Source organism: Lissotriton helveticus, chromosome 11 (genome assembly GCF_964261635.1).
Source record: "Lissotriton helveticus chromosome 11, aLisHel1.1, whole genome shotgun sequence".
In the NCBI taxonomy this organism is placed as follows: domain Eukaryota; kingdom Metazoa; phylum Chordata; class Amphibia; order Caudata; family Salamandridae; genus Lissotriton; species Lissotriton helveticus.
In genome coordinates, this window is record NC_136072.1 from 69,341,978 (window position 1) to 69,360,335 (window position 18,358).

The window sequence follows — 18,358 nt, forward strand, 5'->3', positions numbered from 1 at the left end:
CACCGACTGGCCCACTTCCACGTCAGGTACTCGAATCCGAGGACGATTCGGAGCATTTCATCGACGCTGACACAGGCAAACTGACCCTCTATAAGAGGAAAATCACTTCGGAGCCAGTGGACCCCTATGTCATCCCACTAAAGAAGAAGAGGGTGCCCCTTGACGCCTCAGGCCTCACGGAACCAATCCAGCCTCCTCCGAGACGGAGCCCTACTCCCTCCCCAGAACACTCTGCGGGTGAGGGGTATGATGAGGACGAGCAGTACAATTTCCCAATCAATGAACCTGATGTGCAACCGGATTCATATGATGACACTGGTGACCAGAACTCCCAAGGTGCGGGGCAGGACCCGCAGCCTTTTAATGCACGGGCATCCCCGACTGAGGATTCAGCAGGTTTTCATGCACTACTCGAAAGGGCGGCAGCCAATCACGATGTGGACATGCATGCCGACCCTGTTGAGGAAGACTTCCTTTTCGACACTTTTTCAGTCTCTGAAAGGACAGTAAAGACACTGCCTATGCTTAAAGGAGTCCTCAAGCATGCTGGGGACATATTTAAGGAGCCTACGAGAGCGAGAGTGGTCAACCCTCGCATTGAAAAAAAGTACAGACCTGCACCTGCAGACCCCGCATACATTCGGGGACAATTGCCACTGGACTCTCTTGTGGTCGCCAATGCCAGGAAACGTGCCAACTCCCAGACTACGGGTGAAGCTCCTCCCCCGGATAAGGAATCCAAAGTGCTAGAGGCAGGGGGCAAAAGAGTAGCTGCACAGGCATCAAACTTTTGGCGCATCGCCAATACACAGGCGCTCTTGGCGCGTTATGATAGGGCGCACTACGACACCCTAGAACAGATTGTACAACACCTGCCTCCACAGTTCCAAGAGGGCACCAAACTGCTTATTGAGGAAGGGAAGCTAATCTCAAACGCAGCCATCAAGTGTGCACTTGACGCTGCGGACACCGCTGCTAGAGCTATCAACACTAGCGTTATGCTGAGACGACAAGCGTGGCTCCGCATCTCAGGGTTTAAACCGGATATTCAGACAACCATTCTTAATCAGCCAGTCAATCCTGATAGTCTGTTTGGTCCGGATGTTGACACCACCCTAGAGAAAATAAAGAAAGACACAGAAACTGCTAAGTCTATGGGGGCCCTACAGTCACAACAGTTTCGTGGCAGCAATTTTCGTCGCTCAGGTGCACGTGGAGTCACCAGAGGACAAATGGGTCAACAATCCCAGTTCGCAAAAGGTGGGGCACAATCCTCGTTCACTAAACAGAACAAGGGAGGTTACAGGAATAACAGCAACAGAGGTCGCGGCAGAGGAAACAACAGCTCCCGCACCTCTACTCCAAGCAAACAGTGACTCTCTGTCACTGCCCCCCGACCACCTAACACCTGTCGGGGGGAGACTGCAGCAGTTCCTGCCCGTCTGGAGAAACATCACCACAGACAGGTGGGTGCGACAACTAGTCCAGTATGGTTATTGCCTAGAGTTGAAGTCCACTCCACCCAACATCCCGCCAAGGCAACGGCCTATGTCCGCGGAGCACTTGCTCTTATTGCAGCAGGAAGTAGTGGTGATGCTGCAAAAGGGAGCAATCGAGCTCGTGCCGGTGGGGGAGGAAGGCACGGGGGTATATTCCCTGTACTTCCTTATTCCAAAGAAGGACGGATCTCTCAGGCCCATTCTAGATCTACGTCCCCTCAACCTGTACATACTATCAGAACATTTCCACATGCTTACACTGCAACAGATTCTTCCCTTGCTAAACCAGGGAGACTTCTTAGCAACCTTAGATCTCAAGGATGCTTATTTCCACATTCCACTACACCCGTCACACAGGAAATACCTCAGGTTCACTATTCAAGGCAGGCACTACCAGTTCAAAGTCCTACCCTTCGGAGTCACAACAGCCCCGAGGGTGTTCACCAGGTGTCTGGCGACAGTAGCGGCGCACCTCAGGAGGCAGAACATCCATGTCTACCCCTACCTAGACGACTGGCTCGTGCAAGCCAAGTCAGAGCAACGGTGCGCCGCAGACATGTCGACTACAATTCACCTTCTTCACGATCTGGGTTTCTCCCTGAACTACCCAAAATCGCATCTTCAGCCGGCGCATATCCGGCAGTTCCTAGGTGCAACGATCAACACCCTGACGGCCATGGCTCAGCCAAACCAAGTCAGGATAGACAGCATGCAGGCTCTGATCCAAAAGTTCAGGCCGCAACACTCGCTTCCAGCGAGAGTGTTCATGCAGTTGATAGGCATGATGGCCTCCTGCATCTTCATAGTCCCTCACGCACGGCTACATATGCGCCCGCTCCAGGAGTGCTTAGCGAATCAGTGGACACAGGCTCGTGGGCAATTGACAGACCTAGTGTTGGTTACCAGTCGGGCATACGACTCTCTGCATTGGTGGACTCCACACAACCTTTGCAAGGGCCGACTGTTCCAAGAGCCTGTGCCGCAGATTATCCTGACAACGGACGCATCTCTCCAGGGATGGGGAGCTCATCTGCTCACTTACACAGTGCAGGGACTATGGACGACGCGGCAGCAAAAGATGCACATCAACTATCTAGAACTGATGGCAATCTTCATGGCGATCAAGTCCTTCATTGTACATCTGTGCAACAAGGTAGTGTTAGTCCGGACGGACAACATGACTGCGATGTACTACATTCAAAAGCAGGGAGGCACCCACTCGCCACAGCTGTCTCATCTGGCTCAGAGCATGTGGAAGTGGGCCATTCAGAGGAACATTTTCCTCATGGCAGAACACCTCCCAGGGAAGGACAACCAGATGGCGGATCTGCTCAGCAGGTACAGCCATCAAATGCACGAGTGGGAGATACACCCATCTGTCCTCCACCCGTACTTCCAGCAGTGGGGTCATCCGGAGATAGACCTGTTTGCCACAAAAGAAAACGCAAAATGCCAACACTTTGCCGCCAGGTTCCCTCACCCACAGTCGCAGGGGAATGCGATATGGATGAACTGGTCAGGCAAATTTGCGTACGCTTTTCCGCCAGCCCCTCTGATACCGCTGGTCGCAAGAAAGCTAAGGCAACACGCGATGACTCTCATCCTAGTTGCTCCAACGTGGGCGCGCCAGGCTTGGTACACCACGTTCCTCGAACTCTCAGTGGTGCCGCATCAAAGACTGCGCCTCACGCCCAGTCTTTTGACGCAGAACCATGGAGAAATTCAGCATCCAGATCCGCAACAGCTCAACCTGGCGATCTGGCTCCTGAAGTCCTAGAGTTTGGATACCTTAACCTACCTCCAGAATGCATGAACATCATCAAGGAGGCAAGGAAGCCAACTACCAGAGCATGCTATGCTGCGAAATGGAAGCGTTTTGTCATTTACTGTACAGCCAATGACATCAACCCGCTAGGTGCATCTATCCCCAACATCATTTGCTATCTGTTGCATCTTTACAAGTGCAATCTAGCGTACACTTCCATTCGGATACATCTATCCGCCATAGCGGCTTATCTTCAAAACAGGCAGCATCTCTCTGTCTTCAGAGTGCCCGCCATTAAAGCCTTCCTTGAAGGTCTGAAACGAGTCATTCCCCCAAGAACACCGCCAGCTCCGGTGTGGAACCTCAATGTCGTTCTCACCAGACTGATGGGACCGCCATTTGAGCCACTGCACTCGTGTGAACTCCAGTTCCTTACGTGGAAAGTGGCTTTCCTGGTAGCTATTACGTCTCTGAGGCGTGTCAGTGAGCTGCAAGCGCTCACAATCCAAGAGCCATTCATTCAAATTCATCCAAATAGGGTAGTGCTACGCACTAACCCCAAATTCCTTCCGAAGGTGGTGTCACAGTTTCATCTAAACCAAACTATTGACTTGCCAGCATTCTTTCAAAACCCGCAAACGGTGGCTGAAAGAATGCTCCATACCTTAGATGTACGGAGGGCGTTGATGTGCTACATAGACAGAACACAATCCTTTAGAAAGACAAAACAACTTTTTGTTGCCTTCGCACCACAACACAAAGGCAACCCTATTTCCAAAGCAGGGATAGCCAGATGGATTGTTAAGTGCATCCAGATATGTTATCAAAAGGCCAAGCGCACTTTAACAATACCCCCAAGGGCGCACTCCACACGCAAACTGGGGGCATCCATGGCTTTCCTAGGGAACATTCCTTTGGAGGATATTTGCAGAGCAGCCACGTGGGTTACACCACACACCTTTACTAAACACTACTGTGTTGATGTGCATTCCAAGCAGCAAGCTGCTGTAGGACAGGCTGTTCTCAAGACACTTTTTCAGGTTTCTGCAGCTGGCACGGGCAACCGCCGCTGATGGAGGGACTGCTATGTATTCTATGCTAAGATATGAATTTAGTAGCCCACATGCCTCGAACTGAATATGCTACTTACCAGTATGCATCTGTTCTTGGCATGTAGGGCTGCTAACATTCATATCGCCCGCCCTCCTCCCCGGTGCCTGTCGCAGCTGCAGATATACTATTGTATTTATTCATTAGCATGGACATCCTTTACACTTTTCACTCCATCTTCTGCCACAATGGCGAAAAACAATCTGGGGATGGAGCCGATGCCCATGCGCACTGTAGTCCAGGGGAGGAGCCACCTATCTCAGGATACTTCGAAGACTCTTCCAGGACAACAATGTGCAATCATCCGAGCCCAACACTAGGCGGCGATCTAATGCTAAGATATGAATGTTAGCAGCCCTACATGCCAAGAACAGATGCATACTGGTAAGTAGCATATTCAATGCGAAATACTAGCAGGTAAGTAACTATTCTCATAGGCTTTAGGATCGCTAGGACTGGACTACTGAACCTTTAGATTACAAGCAGGAGGCCTAGGGACGTTGTGTGCAGAATGGGAACTCTCACGCGTAAGGCGGGAAAAAGTCTATGGAGGCTAGTAAAAGCAAAGTTAGTGTTCTCGGGCGAACCCGACTAGGTAGAGCTGAAACGACAAAGGATCCTGACACTTAGATAGTTAAACTATGCTGGAGCACCGAAATGCTCAGGTTACCTAGCCCAGGGGCTGCGGCTGCATAGGGCTGAAAAGACGTCGGAGATCCTCGTTGCAGTCTATGGAGCCTGAAGAAAGAAGTTGCTGGCAGGCGACCAGTGAAGAAGTTCTTGGGGATCCAAGCCTGGATCGGGGAAGAGGAAGACCTGTAAGCAGAGGGGACCAAGTTCTGAATCACTAGCCAGTGATTTAGGTGGGCACCAGGATGGCACCGGGCGAAGTCACCTCAACCAGGTGAGTGGGCGCTGCTGGGCTCTGCAGTCTCTCGGACCAGGAGGCGTTGTCGGCGACCAGGATGGAGGTGCGAGCTGTCCCACGAAGGTATCTGCTGTCGACGTCGCTGGACCCAGGATTGGGGCAACAAGTCTTTGCAAATGCAAGCCCACGCGGTGGACTTAAAATGGCGTCGGGAGTGGACCAGGAGGGTCCAGGGTGCTCCTCTGTTGGAGGGGAGCAAGGGCCAGTCTGGAGCAACCAGACCAGCGGTGTTTGTCGTCGAAATTCGTCGTCAGAGGGTCACTAGCCAACGGGCAAGCGACCTGGACAACGCGGTGAGCAGCAAAGAGCAGAAGGGCCCCACGCAGATCTCGTGGATGCAGGGGAGCTGAACTTCGGTGCTGGAGCTGTTCACGGTTGGGGCTTCTCTTACCCCAAAGCACTCGGTCGAGGGTCACTCGGTAGTCATGCTGGTCAAGCGTCGTGCAGTCTTGGAAGATGGCCGGTCCCTCGAGGTCTCGTCACACCCACGAATCACAGCTGGGCTGATGATGCAGGTAGAGGTCAGAGGTGCCAGGGAAGGCGGTTCTCGTCGAGCTGGGCAGTCTTGATCCGGTGAGGAGACTTACAGCAGACCGCGATGCTTGGTTGGTGCCTGCTGCTGCAGGGTGACTACTCCTTAGTCACAAGGGAGAAATCTTGAGAAGAGTCTCGAGTTCCTTTCGTGGAAAGTCGGTTCAGGATTCAAAGATGATCTAATTTGGAAGGGGGCCTGCTCCTACCTTTATCCTGGGAAAGGGGGCTGGCACGCGACTAAGTCCTGCCCTATGGGTGGGAATAGGAGGGGGGTGGTTGCACCCCTCTCCTTTGCCGGGCTTTTCCCCAGATCAGGGGCTGGAGTGCCCCTGGAACTGGTTCAAGCCGGCCTATGCATAGTGAGCACCGGGGTGCCACTTGCAGTCACCTTCCTCTAAAGCCCTGCCTACCTGGGATACACAAAATCCTGTCTGGGATGGTGCTGGCACCGCCCCTGACAGGAAACCCTTTGTCCAGGCCTCCGTTGCTGGAAGGACTCCCAGCAGCAGGAGGGCAGACTTGTGTCTTGGTGGCAGCATCCATTTTGTGGAGCTGAGGCTTGAGTTAACTTTAACCGGGGTTACAGCTACATACATGTCGTGTCCCTCTAGAAGGGTGGAATGCTAACCCCGTCGCCAGAATTGGCGAGGGGTTAGTATTCCAATTCGTATGACACCTTACTCGACATGTTTTGATAAAGCGATACCAGAGTTGGCATATAACCGCGAGGATTATAATGCACTTAAGAGTATATGGTAGGCGTTATCATGGAACAGCTATTAGGACTTGGTTCCGCAAGCTGCAAACGGGCTCAGCTCATGCCAGAGCACCATCTCACATTATTCCAAGCACTCTGCCTTCAGGATTGATAAGGCCTGCCATAGGAGTGACTGATAGGAATATATGTGTCCATTTTAGGGTTAGATATAGGAATACTATATCTAAAGCAAAGGGTGATTACACCACCTTGCCCCAGCTGTCAAGCAGCCAGTTGTGTCTGGTTTAGTTAGTCAACCCAGGGGTGGCATAATACATGCTGCAGCCCCTGGGAGACTTCTGGGTGCACCTCAGCCCTGGGTACAGGGACTTAGAGAGGGCCCAGTGCCAATTCAGTACCTGGGTACAATTTGGAGTAGAGAGAACAGCTAGGCTGTGGGTCTGATTAGCAGGCCCACAGCCAGGGAAAGTCGTAAACCAGTGAAGCAAAAAGCAAAAATCTGGGTGATCATAGGATTGCAGACCCTACTCTCCTACACTACATACTTTCAGAACATTTCCACATGGTGACACTTCAAGTGCTCCCACTTCTACAACAGGGCGACTTTGTCTACTCTAGATTTAAAAGATGCATATTTCCACGTTCCAATTCACCCCACTCATCGCAAATATCTTGTGATGGCGGGTCAACATTACCAATTTAAAGTACTACCGTTTGGAGTCACCACTGCTCCCAGAGTATTTACCAAATGCCTGGCAGTATTCACAGCTCATCTGAGAAGACCGCACATTCATGTCTTCCCATACCTGGACGACTGGCTCATCAAAGCCATCAATTACCAAAAGTGTCTCCAACACACTCGAGCCACAATTCACTTACTACACCAACTGGGGTTTACAGTGATTGTGTTGGAAGTCCAATCTGTAACCTTCCAGCACAGACTTATCTGGGAGTTGCCATAGACACTCAGAGCTCTACCTCTACCAATGCTGACGCAGACCGAATTCTCAGTATTCAGCCTCTTCTTACTCAGTTTAAGCCCAACCTATTACCAGCAAGACTCTTCGAGCAACTGCTAGGAATGATGGCATCCTGATCGTTCCCCATGCAAGACTTCACATGGTTCCCCCATCAAGAAGGCTTAGCAAGTCAGTGGAACCTGTCGCAGGGTCAATTGACCGATCTAGTTTTGGTAGCCAGCCTCACCCATCACACTCTGCAGTGGTGGAACCCACAAAATTTATCCAAAGGCCAGCCCTTCATCGACCCTGTTCCACAGCCCGTGCTAACAGCAAATGCATTGATCACTGGTTGGGGTGCTCACACAATCACACAATTCAAGTATTGTGGAGTCTAAAGCACAAAAGTCTCCATATACATCACCTAGAACTCCTGGGGGGGGTGGGAGGGGGGGGAGACTCTTACCAACTGTCGTCCCTAGCACAAGCCATTTGGAAATGGGCCATACACCACAAAAATGTTTACCTGGCATAGCATCTTCCAGGAGTAAACAATCTGATTGCGGACTTTCTCAGCAAACAAAAGCAGCAAATCCACTAGTGTGAACTTCATCCTCTGGTTCTCTTTCCCTGCTTTCAGGAATGGGGATTTCCTCACATAGACCTGCTTGCCACAGTCCAAAACGCTAAATGCTCAAGCTTCGCCTCCAGGTTCCCACTCAACAAAGGCAAGGCCCCATGGATGAACTGGTCAGGGATATTTGCTTATGCTTTTCCACCTCTCCCACTCATTCCGTTGGTAGTTGGGAAGCTCAGACTAACATCCCTCACTCGGATTCTCATAGCTCCCACATAGACACGTCAGTCTTGGTTTACCACCCTTCTGGAACTGTCTCTAGTTCCACACCAAAAGTGTCACCTCGCCTCCAGTCTCCTCACTCAGAGCCATGGAGAAATCAGGCATTCAAATTCCAAAGAACTCAACGTGGTGATCTGGCTCCTGAAGTCATAGTTTGGTTGTTTACAACTAACACCAGACTGTGTGAATATCCTAAAAAAGACTAGAAAGCCTACTAATAGGGCTTATTGTGCAGCAAAATGGAAATGGTTTATCTATTGGAGCAATAACCATATCAATCCTCTTGATACTTCTGTGGAGAACAGTCTGTTTTCTGTTAAATTTACAGCAATCTGGACTAGCCTACACATCCATTCCCGTAAATCTAGCAGCAGTACCTGCACAATTACAAAACAGACACTTATCTCTATTCAAAGTACCAGTGATTAAAGTCTTTATGGAAGGATTAAAAAGAGTGATGCCACCAAGGGTCCCACCTGCACCAGTATGGAACCTAAACATAGACCTTACAAGCCTAATGGGTCCACAAGTTGGTGAACTCCAGGCATTAACTATACAAGAGCCTTTATGTTCGAGGCATGTGGGCTGCTGAATTCATATCTTGTGCATAGATCGCCGCCTAGTGTTGGGTCCGGATGATTGCACATTGTTGTCCTGGAAGAGTCTTCGAATTATCACGAGATAGGTGGCTCCTCCCCCGGACTACAGTGCACATGGGCATCCTCTCCATCCTCAGATTGTTTTTTTCCGCCATTGGGTTCGGATGTACTTTTCTTTACTCAAGTTCGGAAACTTTTCTACAAGGCCAAAAGGCCTTCTGGGTCGTCGGTATTGTTATTTCGATTGGTGCCGAGTTCTTGTTCCAGTTCTTTTCAAACAGGACGTCGAAGAGAGCCGTGTGGCCTTTTCGACACCAGAGGCCCGATCGTCGATGGAACGGAGCCCGTTCAAACGATGCCCCCTTTGTAACTCTAAGTACCCGCACATCGACGTTCACCCGGTGTGCAACAAGTGCTTATCACCAGATCACAATGAGGACAACTGTCTAGCTTGTGCTCGATTCCGGTCAAAGAAGACGCTTAGGCTCCCACGTGCAGTGAGACAAACAATGACGAAGCCAGCGCCCGACCCGGTGAATATCTTCGATGAAGACGACTATGAGGTCGTCGAGACTGAAGATCCAGAACAACCATCGGATCCAGGTTCGGAGCACGACTCCAATTATTATGAAGAAGAAAACTTCGATGACGATGAAAACGTCGACGAGGTAAGGGACGACGTGTCCCCCATCGGAGCAGTCGATGGCGACTCGAGCGATGAACCAGGCCCAGCAGTGGGAACTGGGCCCCAAAAAGACACTGAAACCCTTCCAAAGGCTCAGGTCGAGGCATCGCCAAAAGGCCTTAGCCAAGACCATGACAAACATGTTATATAGCCCCTCGGCCCGGCTAAGAATATATCACACGAGCCATCGGTCGCACTACTGAAAGCGAAACCGAAAGCCATCGAGTCAAAACCGAAACTGCTGAAAACAGTTCTCGGATCGAAGAGTTCGGACACATCGGCTTCAACGCCGAAATAAAATGTAGACTACCCTGCGGGGTCAAACATAAGGGGCTTCGAGCCGAAGATTGGTGCGCTACAGTCCATCGCTAAAGCCAAGCGCGTCGAACCGACAAGGTCGGCGTTGACGGACAGCGACACAAACAAGGGACTCTAGTCTCGGAAGGTTCTCGAACCGAGGCACTGAGTCGACAGACCACAGCTCGTCAAAGCCCTCGAGCCACAACCCAAAGGCGGCTCGAAGGAGCAAGTCGAATCGAGGCGAAAGAGCGCGCCTCCGACGCAACAAGCACCGAAGTCGACGCACGGCCAAAAGCAAGCCTCGGTCGGTCCTATATAGACGCCGGACCCGAAGAAGGTCAGTCTGTCTAAAGACGCTATGCCACTGATAACATTCGGGCTGCCCCCGACAGCACGCCCTAAGGCAGTCGATCCGAAAACAGGGGTCGGAACACCCAAGACTCTGTCACTTGGGAAAAGGAGTCATCCTCAGTAATGTACCAGGAGACCTCCTATGATGATCAATCGAAGCTGTATATCTACTCCAAAACCGGCAAACTTACTATTTATCAAAGAAAGATCAGGTCGGAAAATCCTCTGGAATCATATAAAATTCCACTCAAAAAGAAAAGGGATTCTTTTACATCGCCTGTCCTTTCTGAGACTGTAAGGTACCATGACCAGGACACTTCTGCATACTCACCCACACGCTCTACTGAGGATATGGGGTATGACTATGATGAACAATATACTTACCCTGCGGACAATGATCAGGATGACCAGACTCAAGCCTGGACAGATACTATTGACCAGGGGGAGTCACAAACTATTCCTGATACTCCTACTTATCCTGTCAAAACTTCGCCAACAGAAGATACAGCAGCGTTTAACGCATTAATAGAAAGAGCAGCACAAAAATCATGATGTGGACATGCATGCTGACCCAATTGAAGAGGACTTCTTGTTTGACACTTTCTCCACTTCGGAAAAATCAGTTAAAACATTGCCAATGTTAAAAGGTGTCCTTAAATACGCAGGAGACATTTTCAAGGAAACCACAAGAGCAAGGGTTGTTAACCCCAGAATTGAAAGGAAATACAGACCGTCGCCTGTGGACCCTACATACATTAAGGGACAGCTGCCGTTGGACTCTTTGGTGGTATCCAATGCTCTTAAACGGGCCAACTCGCAAACTACTGGTGATGCTCCTCCTCCAGACAAGGAGTCTAAAATATTAGAATCATCTGGGAAAAGGGTAGCTGCTCAAGCAGCTAATATCTGGAGAATTTACAACACACAGGCCCTATTAGCCAGATACAATAGGGCGCATTATGACACATTAGAGCAACTGCTACAACATTTGCCTGATGCCTACAAGGAGGGAGCATAGACACTAATACAAGAAGGGAAACTGATATCCAACGCATCCATTAAATGTGCGCTGGACGCAGCAGACACCGCAGCCAGGGCCATCAACACAAGTGTGATGCTCAGAAGGCATGCTTGGTTGCGCATCTCAGGGTTCAAACCTGAGATTCAAACCACATTATTGAATTAGCCTGTGAACCCTGATTTTTTTTATTTGGTCCTGATGTGGACACAATCTTAGAGAAAATTAAAAAAGACAGACAGCCAAATCCATGGGTGCCTTGCAGTCACAACAATTCAGAGGAGGCTCCTTTTCGTCGCTCCAATAACAGAGGAGCTACGAGAGGCCAGGCATCCTAGCAAACTCAATACAATAAAGGGAGCACGCAAACCACCTATAATAAAGCAAGCAGAGGTGGATACCGTGGCAACAGCAGTAAAGGCAGAGGACAAGGGAATAACCACACCAGATCCTCCGCCAATACTAAACAGTGACGCCTGGTCACTGCCCCCGGACCATGTAACACCGGTCGGGGGCAGATTACAACAGTTTCTGCCAGTCTGGGAAAGCATTACCACAGACAGGTGGGTGAGACAACTTATTCAGTACGGCTAATGTCTAGAGCTAACATCCACTCCACCCAACATACCCCCAGGACACCGTCCTATGTCCGCAGAGCACATACACTTATTGCAGCAAGAAGTTATCAGCATGCTGCAAAAAGGGGCCATAGAACTCATTCCTATACAGCAACAGGGTACAGGGGTGTACTCGCTGTACTTCTTAATCCCCAAAAAGGACGGCTCTCTCAGGCCAATTCTGGACCTCAGGCCCCTAAACCAATACATCTTGTCAGAACACTTTCACATGCTCACTTTACAGCAAGTTCTACCATTACTCAGTGGAGACTTCCTCGCAACACTAGACCTAAAGGATGCGTATTTCCACATACCAATACATCCAGCACACAGGAAGTATCTCAGGTTTACCATCCAAAATCAGCACTACCAATTCAAGGTACTGCCTTTTGGGGTGACAACAGCCCCCAGGGTGTTTACCAAGTGCCTAGCGACAGTGGCGGCGCACCTACGGAGAAACGATATTCACGTCTACCCCTATCTGGACGACTGGCTCATCCAAGCAAAGTCAGCCCAGCAATGTGCCAGCCACATGTCCCGCACTATTCCCGAACTTAAAAACGCTTCTTCTCAGGAATGGCGCCCAGGATCTGGAACTCACTCCCTCCTGAAACCAGGCTCATCCCCTCCACTTTTCTTTTTAAGAAGGAAGTTAAAGCTATCCTCATGGCTAAATACACTTGAACTACTACTTCTGATCTTCTAAGACTGTGCGTCGATCTGTATTACTTATTTGATCCCTTGCACATGTGTTTTACTTGTATTATCGACCCTACCCGATTGCTCATGCTCCCTCCTATTTGTACTACTTGCATTGACGAGCTACCTCCCTAACTATGCTCCCTCATGTACCCACCCTACCCCTTACCTCCTTGCCTATGTAAAGCGCTCTGTTATCTGCAAAGATCTTGTTCGCGCTATATTAAACTTTCTAAATAAATAAATTCACCTCCTACACCTCCTCGGATTCTCATTAAACTACCCAAAGTCTCATCTTCAGCCCGCCCACGTACAACAGTACCTGGGAGCAACAATAGACACTGGTGGCAAAGGCGCAGCCAAACTCAGCGAGAATCAACAGCATTCTATTACTGATTCAAAAATTCAGACCTCAATACTCGCTCACAGCAAGGGTGTTTATGCAGTTGATAGGCATGATGGCCTCCTGTATTTTATAGTCCCTCACGCAAGACTACACATGCGTCCGCTTCAGGAGTGCTTAGCACGGCAGTGGAACCAGGCTCAAGGACAATTGAAAGACCTAGTGTTGGTGACCGGTCGCGCATACAACTCTCTGCATTGGTGGAACCCACAAAACCTTTGCAGGGGACGACCGTTCCGGGAGCCTGTACCACAAATAGTGCTGACGACGGACGCATCTCTCCTAGGATGGGGAGCGCATGTCCTACATTACACAGTGCAGGGACTATGGACGACACAGCAAAAAATTGCACATCAACCTGCTGGAACTAATGGCAATCTTTCTGGCAATGGAGGCGTTCAAGGTACATTTGTGCAACAAAGTAGTGTTAATCCGGACGGACAACATAACTTCCATGTACTACATACAGAAGCAGGGAGGGACACACTCTTCACAATTGTCCCATCTAGCGCAAAGCATATGGAAGTTGGCCATTCAGAGAAACCTCTTCCTCATGGCGGAACACCTCCCAGGCAAGGACATTCAGATGGCGGATCTGCTCAGCAGACACAGCCACCAGATGCACGAGTGGGAGATACATCCCTCAGTGCTGCAACCGTACTTCCAGCGGTGGGGTCACCCAGAAATAGACCTGTTCGCCACAAGGGAAAACGCAAAATGCCAAAGCTTCGCCTCCAAGTTTCCGCAGTTTCAGGGCAATGCGATATGGATGAACTGGTCAGGCAAGTTTACGTACGCTTTTCCCCCAGCCCCACTCATACCACTAGTGGCACGCAAACTGCGACAACACTCAATGACACTCATCCTGGTTGCTCCAACGTGGGCGAGGCAACCATGGTACACCACGTTCCTAGAACTTTCCGTGGTTCCTCATCAAAGGCTGCGACTAACACCCAGTCTTTTAACGCAGAGCCATGGCGACATTCAGCACCCAGATCCGCAACAGTTGAACCTTGGCGATCTGGCTCCTGAAGTCATAGAGTTTGGTTACCTGAACTTGCCTCCTGACTGCATGAATATTATCAAGGAGGCAAGAAGACCTACAACCAGAGCATGCTATGCGGCGAAGTGGAAACGATTTGTCATCTATTGTGACAATGACATAAATCCGCTAAATGCATCTACTCAAAACATCATATGTTACCTGTTACATTTACACAGATGCAATCTGGCTTACAGTTCCATACGTATACATTTAGCTGCGGTGGCAGCTTATCTTCAGAACAGGCAGCACCTTTCTCTCTTCAGAGTACCTGCTATTAAAGCTTTCCTAGAGGGACTCAAACGAATCATTCCTCCAAGACACCCACCTTCACCTGTCTGGAACCAAAACGTGGTTCTAACCAGACTAATGGGACCACCTTTTGAACCTCTACACTCGTGTGAGATACAATTCCTGACGTGGAAAGTGGCTTTTCTAGTGGCGATTACATCACTCCGAAGAGTTAGTGAGCTGCAAGCCCTAACTATTCAGGAGCCATTCATACAAATTCACGCCAATAGGGTGGTGCTACGCACAAACCCTAAATTTATGCCAAAGGTGGTATCCCAGTTTCACATCAATCAAGCTATAGAACTGCCAGTATTCATCCCCAACCCAGATTCCGTGGCAGAAAGAGCTCTCCATACCCTAGACGTTAAAAGAGCTCTCCTGTACTATATAGACAGAACAAAATTTTTCAGAAAGACTAAGCAACTGCTTGTTGCCTTTTCACCACAGCACAAATGCAACCCCATTTCAAAATCGGGTATAGCCAGATGGATTGTTAAGTGCATACAAATTTGTTATCAAAAAGCTAAACTCACATTAACAGTTCCCCCAAGAGCGCATTCAACACGCAAGTTAGGGGCATCCATGGCTTTCCTAGGAAACATTCCTCTAGAAGACATATGTAAGGCAGCCACATGGACTACCATACATACATTTACCAAACACTACTGCGTAGATGTATACTCCAAACAGCAGGCAGCTGTAGGGCAGGCTGTACTCAAGACTCTTTTTCAGACCGCTGCAGCTGGCACAGGTAACCGCCGCTAGGGGGAGACTGCTATACATTCTATGCACAAGATATGAATTCAGCAGCCTACATGCCTCGAACTGAATATGCTACTTACCAGTATGCATCTGTTCTTGGCATGTAGGGCTGCTGACATTCATATCGCCCTCACTCCTCCCCGGTGCCTGTCGCAGCTGTAGCACTCAGACTTAATCTCTAGCATGGACATCACTTACTGTATCATACTCCATCCCTGCCACAATGGCAAAAAACAATCTGAGGATGTAGAGGATGCCCATGCGCACTGTAGTCTGGGGGAGGAGCCACCTATCTCGTGATACTTCGAAGACTCTTCCTGGACAACAATGTGCAATCATCCGGACCCAACACTAGGCGGCGATCTATGCACAAGATATGAATGTCAGCAGCCCTACATGCCAAGAACAGATGCATACTGGTAAGAGCATATTCCTTCAGCTGCACCATTAGTGGTTCATGAACCAATCCTGGATTTCTTCCTAAAGTAGTTTCTGCTTTCCATATCAATTAGTTGAGTTACCTGTGTTCTTTCCTTAACCTGATTCTGTAGCAGAACGAGCTCTACACACACCGATCTGTCAGTAGATTCCTCAGTCCTTCCACTCATTCTGTGGAGTGGCTGGCCTCTTTACCATAAAAAAATGGACATTTCGACCATTTGCTCAAAACTGCGTCTGAAGGCAAGGGAGGAGAAAACTAATAACACAAATATCGGAGTGCAAGGGTGGTGCTTGTATGCTGCTCAGTTCCTTCCAGAGCGGTATGGAGACACAGGGGGGCCACCCTATCCCTCTAGTATGCGAAAGCACCAACAAAAAAAGTCTCCAGATCAAGTGTAGCGCCTGGGAATATTCTGAAGGTGAGGTATTTGCGATTAGATATAATATCCACGGTAAGGTATGTCATTTGTTCTTCAGATACATAAAGGTAGGCGTAGTCTTAAGCTCTCAACCATGTTTTTTGTTCACTGTACTATCAACCTTTCATGTTAAACGAGCAGTTGAGTTGCCAAAAACCCCTAATGCTTAATGCAGAACAAGTTGCAGAGCTCCACAGCAGATGAGTGGCATGCACAGCATGTGATTTACCACATTACAAGATTTGAAACCATTTTACAGATCAGTAGCATTTCCTTTACAGGCCAGCAGATTGTTATTATTCAATGTACTTCTAGAGTTTGTGTAACAGCAACATAATCTTTAATTCTTTGTTCGAACGTCTTGCTAATTTTAACCTTTTTTACTTGCAGGGAAGTGACAAAGCCACTTGTTTCAATTGGTAAAGCCAGCATTTTGCTTGTTGAAATCTTGGGTTTACTATGTAAAGGAATGGTAAGTGCTTCATGACTTGCTCCGTCTGAAACCCAGTGTGTGTAATAGTAGGGACAAGACAGGAAAATGTCCACTTGACTGACGGGCGAAGGACTAGTCTGGGGTGAAGATTCTAAATAATTAAACAAAAAAAATGTGGCTTTAAAAAGTTTCAATCCGCAACATTAGGATTCCTTGCACATTTCTAGCTGACTAAATCAGTTGTAGGGTAATGAATTGGTCAGAGGTTTTTTATGACTAAGTTAAGTATTGTTTCAGTTGGGTACTTGCAATTGTGGCATTGTAGGAAGGACAGGCTGTTTTTAAGATTCCTAATGCTGCAATTTTAAGATAACATCTACTGGTCAGAGTTGAGCTTTAAGAAATAATCTCCTAGCAGTGGCAATAGCTTCCTCAATATACCTTCTACTTTCTGGAAAATGTCTTGAATTAATTGCCTATTAGTTGATCACAAATGTCTATTCCCCAGAGTCACAAGAAGGCTGGAGAGCTATGGAGGGAAGCTGGACTTAGCTGGAAAGAGTTCCTGCCAGAAGAGGAGGATGTAAATAAATTCATCACAGAGAAGGTAAAATCCCCTGCACTGTTTAAGTGGATATTAATAATTTGCTGTGCAATGAAGCAGATACTAGAATTTCTTTTAAAGCCAACTTGTGACCAGCAGATAAAAGCAGCCTTCACACCATCACAGCAATGTCAGAATACCTTGGCACCCTTTCAAAACTGTTTTGTTCGAGGCATATGAGCTGCAGATTGTACATTTAGCAATAGATCGCCACCTGGTGTTGGGCTCGGATGATTGCAGGTTGTTGTTGTTTTCTTGGAAGAAGTCTTTGTAGTCACGAGATAGGTGACTCCTCCCTTGGACAATACTGCGCATGGTCATAGACTCCATCCTCAGATTGTATTTTTCCGCCACTGGGTTCGGATGAAAGTTTTCCGCTCCGGCTAGAAAAGACTTTTTCGGCATTTTCGAAGCGTGAAACTTCAGAAAAACAACTTTCGACATGGAAGACTCTTTTCGACATCACCCGGTGCATCGACGCGGGCCGTTGGGCCCATCGGCGCCGTACGGCCTACGCCTCATGGAAAGAACTCCATTCAAGAGATGCCCGGTATGTCGAACAAAATTCCCTCATAGCGACCATCACGAGGTTTGCAACCTCTGTCTCTCGCCAGAACACGACGAGTCGACCTGCACAGCCTGTGCCTCCTTCCGATCGAAAAAGACCATTCGGGATCGGAGGGCCCGTCGACACGAGATGAGGAGATCAACGCCAGCACCGGAGGCCATCTTTGAGGAGGAGATCGTCGAAGAGGACTTCTCCGAGGACGAGAACCCACTCGAAGATATCTCCGCGGACGAGGCTCCACTCGTCGCCGAGGAAGACTCGCCTGATCTCCAGATCATATCGGGAGCAGAGGACTCGGACGATTCGATTCCATCTCGACAACCCATGAGTACCTCTGCCCCTGCTCAACAGACACTGCCCAAACCAAAGGCAACGGTCAGCACTCCGCCCATGGGGCCCAGTCGAGACCGAAATTTACCCTCGAACGCCCCGCCTTCCGGCTCGGCTCCGAGGAAAAAGACTACGCCTTCTGGTGCCTCGGCACCGAAAAAACCACATATGCCAATTCCACCTCCTCCATTGGCACCGAAACATCCTTTGACACCGAAGCTAACACACCCTTCGGCGCCCAAAGACTCTTCGGAACCCAAACCTAAACAGGCATCGGTGCCGAAACCAAAAACAGTAACGGAACCGAAAGCTTCGACTCCGAAACCATCCGGCTCCAAAAACAAAGACGAGAAGATAGACTCCGGCGCAACAGGACCAACAAAACCTGTCTCCACGCCGAAATCTTCGATAACGGTACCAAAGA

General features: G+C 49.1%; 1 protein-coding gene across 22 annotated transcripts in view; it reads left to right on the top strand.

Annotated features, from left to right (window-relative positions):
* Positions 1–18,358, top strand: part of EIF4G1 (eukaryotic translation initiation factor 4 gamma 1) — a 980,016-nt gene that overhangs the window by 871,437 nt on the left and 90,221 nt on the right. For all 22 annotated transcript variants that reach the window (XM_078666154.1, XM_078666151.1, XM_078666155.1 and 19 more), the window contains 2 exons: positions 16,390–16,471; positions 16,941–17,039. In XM_078666154.1, coding sequence (XP_078522280.1) covers positions 16,390–16,471; positions 16,941–17,039 — 181 coding nt within the window. The remainder of the gene's footprint in view (positions 1–16,389; positions 16,472–16,940; positions 17,040–18,358) is intronic.